This window comes from Leptosomus discolor, chromosome 3, assembly GCF_034619465.1.
Source record: "Leptosomus discolor isolate bLepDis1 chromosome 3, bLepDis1.hap2, whole genome shotgun sequence".
Taxonomy (NCBI): domain Eukaryota; kingdom Metazoa; phylum Chordata; class Aves; order Leptosomiformes; family Leptosomidae; genus Leptosomus; species Leptosomus discolor.
In genome coordinates, this window is record NC_141393.1 from 38,630,440 (window position 1) to 38,644,600 (window position 14,161).

The following is a 14,161-nucleotide window of genomic DNA, read 5'->3' on the forward strand; positions in this document are numbered from 1 at the left end:
TAACCAGTAATACTGTGCACCTGTCCCATGTGAAATTGTATAATAAATTCCAGCTTCTCAGGTGGTTATTCTACAATGAATATACATCAGGACTGTATTCAGAGGGGAATCCAAGTTGGTATGCTTTATGCATGGATTGCTAGTCCTGCATGGGGGTGGAGAGGGGTTAGTTCATGCTGAAGCCAGTCACTGCATGTGGAAGTGACTTGTTTGCATGCGGTGTGATGCTCAGCTCATAACCAGCATGGTATCAAGTAGGGCTGCTGTCTGCAAAATGAATGAGACTGATGTGTGCTGTAGTGCTGGCACTTGTGCACTGTGTGTTACTTTTGGCCATCTTCCAGTTGTCAACCCATGCTGCTTTGCATACCTTTGGGGCCTGTGATCCAGATGCACTTCCTGGAAGCATCTCTTCCCTCCTGTAGACAAGGATATGCAGGATCAGGATGAAATATCACAAGAAGGGTGCTTCTCCAAAAAGTCACTAAAGAGATTTCTAAGCAGGATTATTAGGCAGAGGCTATGTGGCTGCCTTAAAAGCAAGATTCTGAGTTCTTAGATGTGAAAGCAAGGAGTTGGGCCTGTGGTAGGACAGACACCACCCTTCGATATGCTGAGAAGTTGGGTGAGGGTAGTGGTGTGTGAAGCTATCAGAGAACTACTGCTTGTGATACACAGAGGTAGTAACCTAATTGCTCTTGGAGTTATTTTGCTTCTTCTCCCGTAAACTTCACCTGCACTGTTTTCCTCTTGTATTGCCTGCTTTCTTGCACAAACCTGCCCAATTCTTCCACAAAACTGCCCAAAAGACCAGCTTGTCAAACCATGGCAACTTGGCTTGAAAGTTAGTGGCCAAGCCTTGTCTGTCAACACGCTATTGTGACCCATAAGTCAGGAACATCCTGTTTCTAAACTCTTCACACTAGCAACCCATGTCTGCTTGCGACTGACATCATAAGAGAGTGTGGTGTTCATCTTATCCAGACTGTAGGCATTAACATGGAAAACACTGTGCCATCTTTTGTGTCTCTTGGAGGAGGCTCTGAAAGTAGCATCCAAAAATTAATGGGTGTGGGGAGAACATTGCTGTGGAAACCAAACACAGAAAAGTAATTGCTTCTCTTTTCTTTCCTTATACAGGATTTCTACCTTTTCAGGCCAGATACTTGCGGACATTTTCCTTGTCAACAGCACCATGTCTGGCAAAACTGTGAGGGAAGAAGAGAACAAGATAGAAAATGTTTGGTGGAATGCCATGCCTTCCTAGCCATGAGGCAGGGACAGAGAGAAAGGGTTTCTCAGGGCCAAAGCAGAAGAGAGCAGAGATGCAGTATTGCAGAGCTGGCAGAGAATTACCTCTGCACGCAGAGAGGGCAATAAACGCCAGGAGACAGTGGAAAAGAACAGGGAGGTAGCAAGGTACCTTGGGCAAGCAGCAGTGCTGGAAAGCAAGCCCCGGCAGAGTTTCCCTGCTTCTCACTCCAACCATCCCTTGGCAACTACAGCTCTGTCACAGGGCCTGGAGAAACCTTGTGGGGTGGCAACCATGGCCTCTTCTCAGGGGGCATTGGAAATAGCCTCTGCTGGGGGCCCACCACTGGTCTTGCCAGGCCATTTTGGAATGGGCAGCAGGACTCATGATTGTCCAGTGTTGATGGCAGTAGAAAATCTCTTGTGACCAATTAGCTGCTGTGGGAGCTGATCAGTTCAAGTAGCTTTAATGCTTCCATTGTGTTATTCTGGTTTGTGCAAGCTACAAGCAAAACATTCAGATCGGTCTCTGAGCTCCTGTCAGCACTTGCACTTCTTGAAGAACAGAGATGGTTCTATTTAACTGTGGTAATTTTTATTAACATTTCCTAACAGAAGTTCCATAAGAGCATGGTTCCTAAACCACATTTAAAGTGCTTTACGCAGTTAAACAAAGCATGAATAAAACAGGCCCTGTGCTGTCAGGCACAGTCTTTTCTCTTAAAGTATTTTGAGCAATTTTTCAGAGAAGTATACAGACTATTTCATGAGACATAACAAGAGCGATGTGCATACTGGGATTCCTAAACCCAACTGGAAATGCAACACACCCTCTAAAACAAATGCTCTTGGCAACAGGCATTCAGGAGATGCTATCTTGCAGGTTCAGTCCATCAAGAGTAGCTTACTCCCCCTGGGAATTTCTTGGGAGTTGCTGCAGCTCTGGGTGCTGCCCTGTCTGTGCTTTGTGTCATTCCTAGCCTGTCCACGTGCCAACGTATGGGTCATAGCGCTGAGCAGCACCTACCTCTGCAGCATCCCCCAGCACTGCTGTGCTCCCCAGCATCTGATTGCTGCTGGTGGTGCTGTGCTGTGTTGTCCTCTCTGGGACTTGTCTTCAGGTCACTGGGGCAGCGTGGGCCCACAGAGAAAAATTTCACACCATGCAGGCCCTAGCAGCTCCACTTGTGGTTTACAGAGGTGACTTGGCCCTGACCTTTGCTCCAAGAGAAGAGGATTTGCTCAGCCAGTGAGGCTGTATCTCAGTCCGATGGTTTGAAGCTGGCATTAGACCAGTTCAGAGAAGAAATCTATGCTGAGGGGGATTGGACTACAGGGCTGGTGGGAGGGAGGTGCTGGCAGGGTTGGGGGTCATGGTAGTGGCAGTATGTGAGGCTGCGGCAGCGGGATAAATTGAAGGGAGACTTCGAGAGGGAGGAAGGTTTGGTGAGGTTGTTACTCCCTGGCTTATGTCCATATTCATCAAATAGGCCTTCCCGGTCAGTTCTTCCAGGGAAAGACACTTACTGGGGATGACTTGTGATTGATGCTTTTCTGTCCTGGTGTTTGACAGCTGACACAGTCATGAAAATGAGCTTAAAACAAAAGAGAAGCAAGGCAGCCCCCTGCTCCATTTGTTGTACTAGCGCTAAATGCTTGTAAGAAAGATGTGCAAGAGCTGCAAAGTATACGTCCTGTCATATAAAACTGCTGTTGGACTAATTTCACGGTAACTGAAAATTATTAATTGCACTTACCTTTGAGAGTGTTGCACACCTTACTCTAGTTAAGTAGTCATTCCTTGTGACCCCTGAAGTATGGTCATCCTTTTTGAATTTGGCCAAGCCTGCTGTTACCAAAAAAAATACCTTGGGACCTTGAAATCCCCAGCTGCTCTGGTTTTAGTGGCTGTTTCCATGATGTTGAAGCTGGCATGCCTGTGTCTGATAGCAGACAGTGTCAATGCATGGAGGTGAGTGGCACTGTCTGTATTATAGTCTTGCTATTTCACAAGTGACCAGGCCTAGAGGATTGTAGCTGTGCTAGTTGAGAAATGAGGCTCTCAAGTTTTCATGGATGTTCGTGGCATTAATTCCTTTCCCTTAATCCCTTGCTTACAAAGTTAATTTCACTGTTTAAACAGTTTCTGGTCTCTTGAACCATGTCAAAACACAAATAAGAATGTGCTTTCAACAGCGGAAGAGAATCTCAGCCCATTCTGTCACTGAAAGGGAAAAGCATGTGTGAAAACGAGAAATGGTGAAATGAGATTAGAAGGTATTACAGTATTTCCTGAAATTCTGGTGTGTGAATTGTGTCGAAGGTCTCAGCAATGTTTGGGACAAACCTTAGTTTGTGCAAACTACTTTGCTAATCCCTAGTCTAGACACTCACACTTCCAGTGCCTATTCATCTCTATTTCTGCTTCCATGTAGCAAATTCTTTTGGCCTATCACAGAGCATCAGTCAGAAGGAACTGGGTTCTTCTGCTCCCATAACTCCCACTTGTAGTTCCAGCCTCAAGCATTGGGATACAGGGTGTGTAACTGCATAAAGCACTTATGGGTATGAACTGTCTTGTTGATGTGGTAAAAGGCTTGTCTCTGCACATAGCTGAACATACTGTGCCTTTAATATATCCAAAGTTCATATGGGCTTATGTTGACTTCTTCCTGAAGTGAGAGGTGTTAATGTGAAGGGAAAGGAAAGAGAGGGTGGATGTCGGACTGCCCTCCTCAGAGGGTTTGGCAGGGGACCGACTACTTATTTTGTAGAGAACCTGTGCTGCTCATGTCAAGTATATTTTAAATTAACAATGATAAAGGTCTTGTAGTCAAACATCTGTATTCTAGGAAAAGAATCTCATAAAGCAAGTCAGTCCTTAAACACAAGCTTTATATTTGCTTTGCCAGGCTTGTTCACAGGTGTCTGGGCTTTGCTCAGGATGGTGTTTGCTCTCCTCTCTTAATCTGATTTTGCTGTTGTGTGGTTTGGGGGCTTTTCTGAGGAGCTGCTTCCTTGCTATTTCTGCCATGATTTGTATTAGCACAGACCTGATGAACTGTGGAGATCTGTGGTGCCCTTATTGAATTGCATTTATTGTTTTCAGACATGTTTTTTCCTATCTTGAGATAATTTTGAATTCTAATCCAGTTTCCCAATGTCTCTGACGTTTTTGATGGATTTCCTATGGATCTGACAAACACACTCTGTCTCAATATCCAAGGTACTTATGAAAATACTGAATAGCACTGCATCCTGAACAAACCTCTAAGACCTGCTCTCACCATAGCCCCTCTGCTCTGACAGTGAACAGCTAGTAATTCTACTCGACAGTGGCTTTCAAATCAGTTTCACTCATTCCACAGTAGTTTCATCTAGCTATTATTTCTCTAGCTTGCTAATGACAATGTCTTACCAACCCCTATCAAAAACCTTACCAAAGGCCTGATGTATCTATCTCCTGCTTCTCCACATCCTTAAGACTGATTACTCCATCACGGGAGAAAATTAGGTTAGTCTGATGTGATGTGCTCTTGACAAATCTCGGTTGGCTCCTATTTATTACCTTGTTATCTTCTTGTGCTCCCAGATGGGTTGTTTGGTTACTTGTTGATTACCTGTTGATTAGCTGTCTTTCTGGAAGCTGAAGCTAGACTCCCTGAGCTATCATCCCCTGAATCCTCTGTTTTCGATGTTTGAAGGGAGCACGAATTGATACTGGCTGAGATAAAAATGAGAAATGTTCGTAACTGACAGTTAATTCCCGGTGCTCTTTTACCACTTTTTAGATTTGAGGGATAAGTAATGTGAGAACCGTAGTACCTAGAGGAATTACCCCTAATACTTAAAGTTTAAATGTGTCATGGCCCTGAGGGCCCTAATGGGCCTTCCTGTCCTTGCCCACCCACCGGTGCTCCCTCCACCCTGCCCGTGACCCAACACCCCATGGGCTCTCAGCCCCTGCCGGGCCTTGGGCCCTGCCAAGGTGGGCCCACAACCCGGACTGGCCCCAGAGAGGTGCATGATGCCCAGGGCTGGGGCTGCCCTGGTGCCCCCCAGCTGCCCCACTCCTGCCTGGGGCATGGGATGGTCGCCCCGCCGTGGGGAGCCCTCAGCACTGGCGGTCCCCTGACAGAATGGCTCCTGGAGACTCATTGCCGCTTCCAGCATTTTCCAAGACGTTCCTGGCAATATAAATGAAAACTAGCTGTTGCTTTTCCAGGGCCTGGAGAGACAGAGATAAGTAGCAAAGGGCATGCACAAAATGTTTAAGGGCGCATGATAAGCAGGGCTTTTGCTACAAATCAGTGTTGTTTTCTAGGGCAAGAGTTAAAAAAGAGATGGAAGCTAAGTTTGACAAAACTCCTAGTCTGAATTAAAGGAGGAAAACATTTAAGTTTCTAGAGGTATGAAAGTAACTGTTTTCCTCGTTGTGCTGAAACTATAATTTCAAGGGAGAGTCTAGGCAGCAGGCTGTGAAACCAGCCGTAACTGAGCTGTTGCCCTAGCCCAGCGACGTGCCTAGCCAGTGCTGCGGCGGTGGATGCTGTGAGGGGCGGCATGGGGATGGCGGCATCCCTCCTGGAGGGGTGGCATGGGGATGGCGGCATCCCTTATGGAAGGGCATCATGGGGACAGCAGCATCCCTCTGGAGCGGCAGCAGGACAGGGGGCTTGCTGCACGGAGGAGTGGAATGGAGGCAGACTTATCTGCTGAAGTGTGCCTATGCGAGTCCTGCACTAGGGTAAATGCATGTGCAGCAGCTTGGTTGTGCAGTGGTTGAGTAAGTTTGTTTGTGTTGAAAATAGTAGTGCCTTTTTTTTCCTATGAAAAGACGTTTCCCTCATTCTTGTATGGTAAGAAAGGGAAATCTGAGTATCAGGCTGACCTTGGCTGTATTAGGCATAATTTTATGGGCCACCTTCTTTTTTTTTTTTTCCTTTCTCACTTCATTCATCTTCTCTCCAAATGTAATAGTCCTAACCTTTAATTTCTCTTCATCCTCTAGTAGCTTCCTACCAGAGACCAATTTGACAAAACTTGTGCTCTGGCCACGGCTGCTGAGCTGTCACTGATTCGTCTAACAGTGTTCACAATGGTTTCAGTTTTCTCTGTCCCATTTGCATTGCACTCAATTTGCTGCATTTCCCATCTCGGCGGACGGAGTGCAGAGTTTCATTGAGCTGTCCATGGGGATGCTCAAGTCTGTAACCCAAGTTGTCATGGTTCATTTGAAATCCATCAGTGTGCATGAGTAGTTCGATTGGTTTCTTCTAATGTTCATTATCTTGCACTTGTCTATGCTGAATTTCATTTGCCATCATCTTACCCAACGATCTGGTTCTCCTAGGGCTGTCTGCACTGTAGAGTAGCCCTTGTCAGAGAAAGGTGCAGAGATGTTTGTACTTCTAAGTGCGTTCCTGCTTAAGGAATTTGCCGTGGTGCTGGGTCTCTTGAGTTGTTTCTCAGCCCACTAAGATGGCTCAACCGAAATGCTGTGTGATATTGGGGACCAATCCCTGGTCTCTTATCCTCTAAAACTCCTAAAAGGAGCCTTAGAGCAGGGGGATAAACATGATCAAGCCTAATGTTAGAGGGTATCCAAACTGTCTTATGCAGAAGGATCTCAAGATCTGGGGATTGTCCAGTGCTTTGGCTGAGATGTGGATATGCCAGAATCTGCCTTTTCCAGCAGTTTTAGGGAGCTCCAGTACGCCTTTGTACAAGGCTGGGAGCATTTTATGGCTTCTTCGTGATTTGGTCTATCAAATGGCTACCACAGACAATTTGTTAAATTACTTTTGTTGTATAAATAATCCTGATTGCTTTATAAGCTGGTATTTTACAGTTTCTGTGGTCTTTCCAACAAAAATCTCATATCGAAGTGTCCTGGTTTTGCTAAGATAGAATCTTAGTCCAGCCGTGGTATGCAGGCCGTTAGCAGTTTCAAGCTGGCCAGGTGCTTAGGCTAGGAGGAGCAAGCCAGGGCAGCTGACCCAAATTGGCTAACAGGGGTATCCCATACCAGAGACATCATGCTCCCTATAAAAAGGAGAAGTTGGCTGAAGAGGGGTCTTCTCCGTGCTCTTGAGGACTGCTCTTCTGTTGATTGTGACTGCTGCGCATTTGTTCATTAGAACTTTGTATGGTTTTGTTAGTGCTGTTTTGTTAGATCTGTTTTCACTTCAACTCGTGAATCTCCTCTCCTTTTCCCAAATCCCCTTCCTGGCTGCTGAGAGGTCATCAGGTGACAGAGCAACTGCTGTGGTTTTTAGTTTTAGAGTTTAGTTTTAGAGTTCAGTATGGGCCAGAACTGTGCCTGTCCTGCTTCCTAGCAGTCCTAGTGACTGGTCTTTAGGTGCTGGCATTGCACTGACTCTGTGGCCAAGGAAAGCTAGAGGGAAATTAGGAGAGGAGAGGGATGGCCCAGGGATTTTAGCTCTTGCGTGGGACTGGGGACAGTCACATGCAGCTTCCAACTCTGTCACAGACTGACATGAGATGGGGCAAGGCGCAGCAGGGAGCCTGATATATCAGCTGCCTTTGTGTTTGTATGTGATAGCAATTGCTGAAAGGCTGAAACTGTTTTTCTTCCAAATACTGTGTTTCAGCCACATTGGAGGATGCTTCAAACCCGCGTTGCCTGGAAGGGTTTCCAAATGCCTGCGGTCTCATGCATTCTGTGTAACAAGTGCTAAAGGGAATTTGGCTCTGCCTGTGCTATCGGGAACAGCAGCTTTCATCCCAAGCTCAGTTGATAAGGATAGCAAGGCCTGCAGTTTTCCTCTGAGAAGGCAATTATAAACACCACATCTGTGAGGTTTTCCTGCTTTCCTTTCCAAGCTCTTGCCTGTCCTGCTTTCCCCGATACCTGAACCACTTCCAGATGTGTGGCAAACAGCTTGCCTTTCTGTATGCATGTCTGAACTTACTACCCGTATCTAAACATGAGTCTGCTCCTCTCCCTGATGTTCTGATGCTTGTCTATTCTCTAGATGACAAGGGCTCCACAAGGAGAGAAGAACAGCCGGAGGGGTTTTGACGAAAAGGCTTACTTGTCCTCAAAGCTGCTGAAGGCTGGAGAAGACCCCTACCGCCAGCATGCTTTTAATCAGCTAGAGAGTGACAAACTTGGCAGTGACCGACCCATTCGGGACACCAGGCACTACAGGTACCGTGCAGCCCTTGCTCCAAGCCATGGCTGCTGCTTGGTGTGGGGAGACCACTGCCGTCCTGTGTTGTTCTGCAATGTTGACAATTGTTTGCGTTTTTCTTCGCCAGCATCAGCCCACTACTTCACTGCATTTCGTGGTTAATGTGGAAAGGTCTTGAATGCACAGAGTCCCTTGACTGATTTGGCCCGATCTTGTTGCTTTTCTAGCATCTGTTCTCCTAGGCCCAAGCATCGTCTTGTTGTTTCAGCACAAGCCCCTCCATTGCAGCTCAAATTGCTCATCTGACAGTTGTTTTTTTACACAACTCCCCTCACACTCATGGCTTCTCTCAAGGACCCTCTGTCCTGGCTGCAAGGTAAGCTGGTGTTGCAGCCTTGCTTTACAGTGGTGTTCCTCACCTGCTGTGCCCTGGCTGTCTGAAGCTTGATTGAAACTGTGAAAGGGATGTCAGGAGGCACAGAGCTTTGTGAGCCTGCCAGCACTGACAGCCATCAGGGTGCTTTGTGAATGCAGCAGTTGGGACCTTGGTTGTAAGATCAAAGTCTTATGCTCCTATTCCCTAGCATAGTACTCGGCATTGGCTTCCTAGTGACTCAGAGGCAGCGGTGCCATGTCCTGTGTTACTGACAGGTCTCCCTGCCATGCAGAATTGCTGTTTTCTCTTGATCTGCTGCATGTTCTGGCCTAAAAACAGTTTACTTACTTCAAAGGTGAGTTATTGTTTATTTTGAGCTGTGGTAGCATGCAGAGCATGCTTCTGGTGAAAAGCCTCATCTATGCACTTCAGTCTGAAGAACATCATATATGTGATTCCCTCGAAATGTGTGGTTATTTCAGCCCCAGCTTTGCAAGGATTCCCTTCAGCAATGGGGAGTCCAAAGTAGTGTATAATCAGAGCAGATAAACCTATTTCCACGTTCCTCCCCTTTGCAGGGGTTCCAGTTTGGGAATGAGGGAGCTGTGTTTAAGTACTTTGTCTTGTAGCAACACTGGAATGGTTGCTGGGATGGCAATGTAGGATGAGGACTTAGTTCAGCTGATACAAGTTAGAATGTGGTTTGAGGAAAGCCCATCCTTGTGTCACAAATGGACCTGGCTCCCTGTTTAAGGAGTGTGGGATCAATAGGTCACTAACATGTCACTTTTTCTTCAGTCACCTGAGCGGAGCTTAGACATACTTGACTCCACATCCTGCAAGCTTCTTCTGACATAACATATTGCTGTTTTTTTGATCCAAAACAAAGAGAGGGCCAACTTTCAAGCACGTATGTTGTCCTTGTCCTCTGTGATGCTGTAATAATGCCGAGATCTTGGGAAAACTTTCCGAAAGAACACATACCCCAACCTCTTTTGCTTTTCCACTTCATGATGCCTTAATACATTTTCTATGCATTACATCATGGGGTTATTTTGAAACAATAATAAATGTGGTATGTCTCCTGTCTGGTCTCAGGCTTTCCACTTTAGTCTTTTTCAAGGTTTCTTTATATGTTTGAAAATTGCTATAAGAAGCTGCTATCCCCTTAATAAAAAACTGCAATGAAAAAGTCATAAACTGGTAGGATTGAATGTCATGATAAAAACAGTAACAGTTTAGTAATAGTCATAAAAGAATAGTAAGTAAATGTGGAGGTACAAATACTGGCTGTAAGAACTGAATTGTATTCCCTGACAGGGTGGATTCAGTCTATGCATGCCCTTGAATTATTAAAAGGACTAGGCCACAATTTCAGGTGTGGGCTCCTCATCAGGCATGGAATTAGTGCAGACTGACTGCTGTTTGACACTGGCTGGAAGTTAAGGCAGCAGACACTCTGGAGGAACAGATCAGCCCAAATCTGCAGTTCCTAGTATCTGCCAGAATTGGATCCAGGATTCACATCTGTGGGTTGTTCTCCTTCAAGAATCCTTGTTCTCCACAGGGTATGAGCAGCCCTGGTGCGAGCTGATCTTGAGTTAATCCTTGATTCTGAATATGAGAATGAACATATGTACCTAACATTATGAAGTCAGATGAGAAAATGGGAGGAATTGCTTTCCATTGCCAGCTGAGGTATTAGTGTTGAACCCCAGCAACTCCCTGATGCATACCACAGCACTAGCTAGTGTTTTCCTTTCTGTAAAGCCCAATGCCCAAAGAATTTGGAGTGCTTTATACAGCAATGCTTGGGTGTACCAGCTGAATGCATCCTTGGCATGTGGTTGTCCTTTGCATGAATAAACAAGATTTTACATGAATCGCAGGCAAATCCAGGCACTAGAGTCCATGGTGTTGCAACTTTGTTCACCGTAAAACCCACATGCCCTCCTCAGCATGCAGCCTCGTGAATTTAGGTATCACAGCCTCAAAACTTTGCCTTTCAGCAGGCACGGTTCTTTTTAAACTCTGCCAGCCTTGGTGCAGGGGCTGCTGAGGCCTCCGTTGCTGCATCTCAGCTGTGCTGTTTCTGATTTTAGCATATTATTCTCTTCCTCTTAAGAAATTCTATGTGCGTCGCTGCAGTAGCTGCTGCTGGGTGATGTTTGGCTTACAGTTCTGCTCTGCTGTGTTGCAGGTGCACTTCTGTACGCTATGACACAGACTTGTCAGCTACCAGCCTCATCATCACCTTCCACAATGAGGCACGTTCTACCCTGCTCCGCACGGTGAAGAGGTGAGTTCAGCAAGGGGTGCTGGGCCCAACCGATGGTGCCTGGAAGGGTGCCGGTGGAGTGTTAGGCATTTTCCAGCAGTAAGACAAGCAGGGTGGCTGCAGTCCCCCAAGTGCTTGTGACCAGGCTTTGAGCTGGCTCACTAGGACAAATCAGGGGCTTGGATGGCAGTGTGAGTGTATCTTCAAAGACAGAACGTATTTGCAGTTAGCCACTGTATAGCCCCAAGGGGGGAAATCATTAGCAGCAGGAAAGGGGCTGCTAGGCCTGCATCTGCCAGTGGGAACAGTCTGTATGAGCTTGGTTTGGAAGAGGGAGGGAGGGCCAAAGGGGACACTGTGTGTCGCTAGATTCAACTGAGGGATGGGGCTTGGGAGAGACTGTGGGAGTAATGGGAGTAAGCAGCCAGCTCCCTGCTAGGGCATGTGTTACAGGAGCTGGGCCTGGCTCAGTGAGGGTAGGGGCACAGCTCACGAGTCTTTCAAGCAGAAGGTCTCTCTCGTGGAGACCAAGCCCTTGAGGTGTGAGCAGGTGCTCAGAGTCACTTGCTGGTAAACAGTTGCTGAACCTGATGGCCCACCAGATCCTCCCTGGGCCTTTGTGCACAGACCCTGCTGAACCTGCGGGACACTTGCTATCTTGTACAATGTCTCCTCATATCTGAGTATCAGCAGTGCCTGAATCTAACTAAGTAAATATTTAGCATAGGGACTGTCAGCATCCCCAAGTAGATGGAAGCATGGAGTTATCTGTACCACAGAGCAATGTTCCAGCTGCTCCTTCACCCTCCCTTCCATCATACCTGCAGAACCCAGAGAGGCTCTTTTCCTTTTAGTTTTTACACCAACAAAATACCCTCTGCCCTCTCTGACTTATCAAGTCATTTCTCAAAAGGTGTCTGAAATCTGCAAGCAGGTTCAGGAACAGCCTGTGGAGGCTGAAGGAAGAGTGAATTGTCCAGGTAGAAGGTTGAGCTGATGGTATCACTAACAGGAATGCGTTGTTCATCACCACCACTTCTTCCCCTGGCAGATCCTGTGGGCTTAGAGAAATGTGCTTTGTGAATAAATAACAGGCTTTTTCAAGTTTGCCTCGTGGCTAGAAGGCTGGGTTTCTGTCTGCCAGGTTTGGTGTTACTGTGTTTCCAGAGACCTGTATATATTGCATAAACACATTTTAACTTTTTACCTCTATCATTTCCTTTTCATTTGAGCCATAAAATGAGTTCTACAGAGCACTGTAGAAAATGAGCAGATTTGTTTGGAACCACAGTGCTGCTAGGGCAACAGGAGAAGATTTCTGCAGATTACGTCATAGGTCAGAAAATAAATGGTTAGGTGCTCAGAAATCATGATAGTAGGATCCTTAAGAAAATTTCAAGGCAGCCAATCAAATAGCCAGAAGCTATGATAGTTAAAATGAAGAGATGACATTCAGAGCAGCAGTAACGCAGAGAGAGAGAAATTGATATCCAGATCCTTTGGAGGTGTGTACTAATGAGCAGATAAGTGTTGCCAATGCATTAACAGGCCAGACTTGCTCAAAGCAAAGTCAACTAGAGTAGGTTGCTCAGGGCTGTGTCTGGTCAGTTTCAGTGTCTCCAAGGATGGAGACTCTGCAACCTCTCTGAGCGTTTTCTTCAACAACCCCAACTCTTTTAACCTCACCTCATATATCAGATGCTCTAGTCCCTTAATTATCTTAGTGGTCCTTCAGTGGACCTGCTTCAGAATGTCCCACTTTTTCTTGTCCTGGGAAGCCCAGAACTGGACACAGCACTCAAGATGTGGTATTACCAGTTTCTCAGATGTCATCTCCTGCAGCCGAGAGCCTCCAACAAAGACCTTGAAAAATGGATGACCCACCTGTTCGAATTGGTCCCTGCGATCCTGCTGCCACTAGAGGAGTGCTATTGTGAGGAACTGGTTGTACTCTGCTGTGAATGGTGGGATGGATGGCATTTCCTCCCAGACCTCTGGCTACAGCTGGAGTCCTCATTGCCAGATAGTTTACAGCGAGTGCATGTGATTGATTTACTCCTTGGTTACATCAAGTATCAGAAGGGTCTATGATTTATCCCTGTCTGACAAGGGATCCTGAAGGCTGAATTCCTCTTGGCTCTACAGTATTTGCAGTGTCCCATGACCAAGCATTGGCTAGTAGCCTTGTCTTTGAGGCATGGGAGGTTTGACGACTGTACACAGAGGTGAAGGCTCAGGTCATGGCTGCACTGTTAGAAAAGGCATAGAGCTAAGTTCCCCTTGTAGGCTGACGCTGATGTTATAGAGGGAGTGGAAGATTTCATGGTGCTCTTCAAGGTCTCTTCTGTAACCTGAGAGTCCTATCTTTCAGCAAAATGCATCTGAATGTGCTAGGCTGAGTTACTGCTGTGAGTATAATTGTCGCTCAATTCACATACACAGTCAGTGCACCAAATACTGTGTAATTACTTTGCAGCACTTTGGGATAAGTCAAGTATCAAAGGGACAGGACTGTTCTGTTCTGTTTGGTTTATGACCTGTCTGTGAGTCTGCAGAGGACCACAGTGATATTAAGCAACAGGAGGCATAAAATTGCACTGCCTGCTTACCTGCTGACTAGTCAGGCTTGCATCCTGTCATTATTGCTATATCTATAAGAGCTTTCTTAAGCCACGCAGAGTACAATTATTTAGGTAATTTGAATTAACGATTTGAGATGCACCTGGTGAAAGTTAAATATGATTCCACTGTTGTTATGGGCCTTTTCCCAAGTTTAGTTATCATAATTACACTATGGGGGTGGAAGAGGACAACTGATGGAAATAAGAAGCACTTAGAGCAAATTTTTCTATGGCTGAAAATTTTTTTAGAGGCAAGATCTTTAGGTGTAGAGTATGTACTACCAGTTGAAGTTTTCATACCTGAGGCCTTTGCAAGCCTGGCTGTTGAGAGCCTGAATTTCGGCACTCAAAAATCAGCTGTAAAACATTGGGAAATTCTAGGAAGAAATATATGAAAAGGGTACTGGGGCTGACCTGGTCTTAAATTAGAACTAGAGGGAGCCTAAATGCATTCCTCTGAGCCAGATGCTATCTTACT

General features: G+C 46.1%; 1 protein-coding gene across 2 annotated transcripts in view; it reads left to right on the plus strand.

Moving 5' to 3' along the window:
* Positions 1–14,161, plus strand: part of GALNT16 (polypeptide N-acetylgalactosaminyltransferase 16) — a 75,084-nt gene that overhangs the window by 32,731 nt on the left and 28,192 nt on the right. The window contains exons 3-4 of one of the 2 annotated variants that reach the window (XM_086462108.1): positions 8,288–8,425; positions 10,985–11,083. In XM_086462108.1, coding sequence (XP_086318234.1) covers positions 8,288–8,425; positions 10,985–11,083 — 237 coding nt within the window. Of the gene's footprint in view, positions 1–8,249; positions 8,426–10,984; positions 11,084–14,161 lie in introns of both variants that reach the window. The other variant, XM_086462107.1, reaches the window with a different exon arrangement.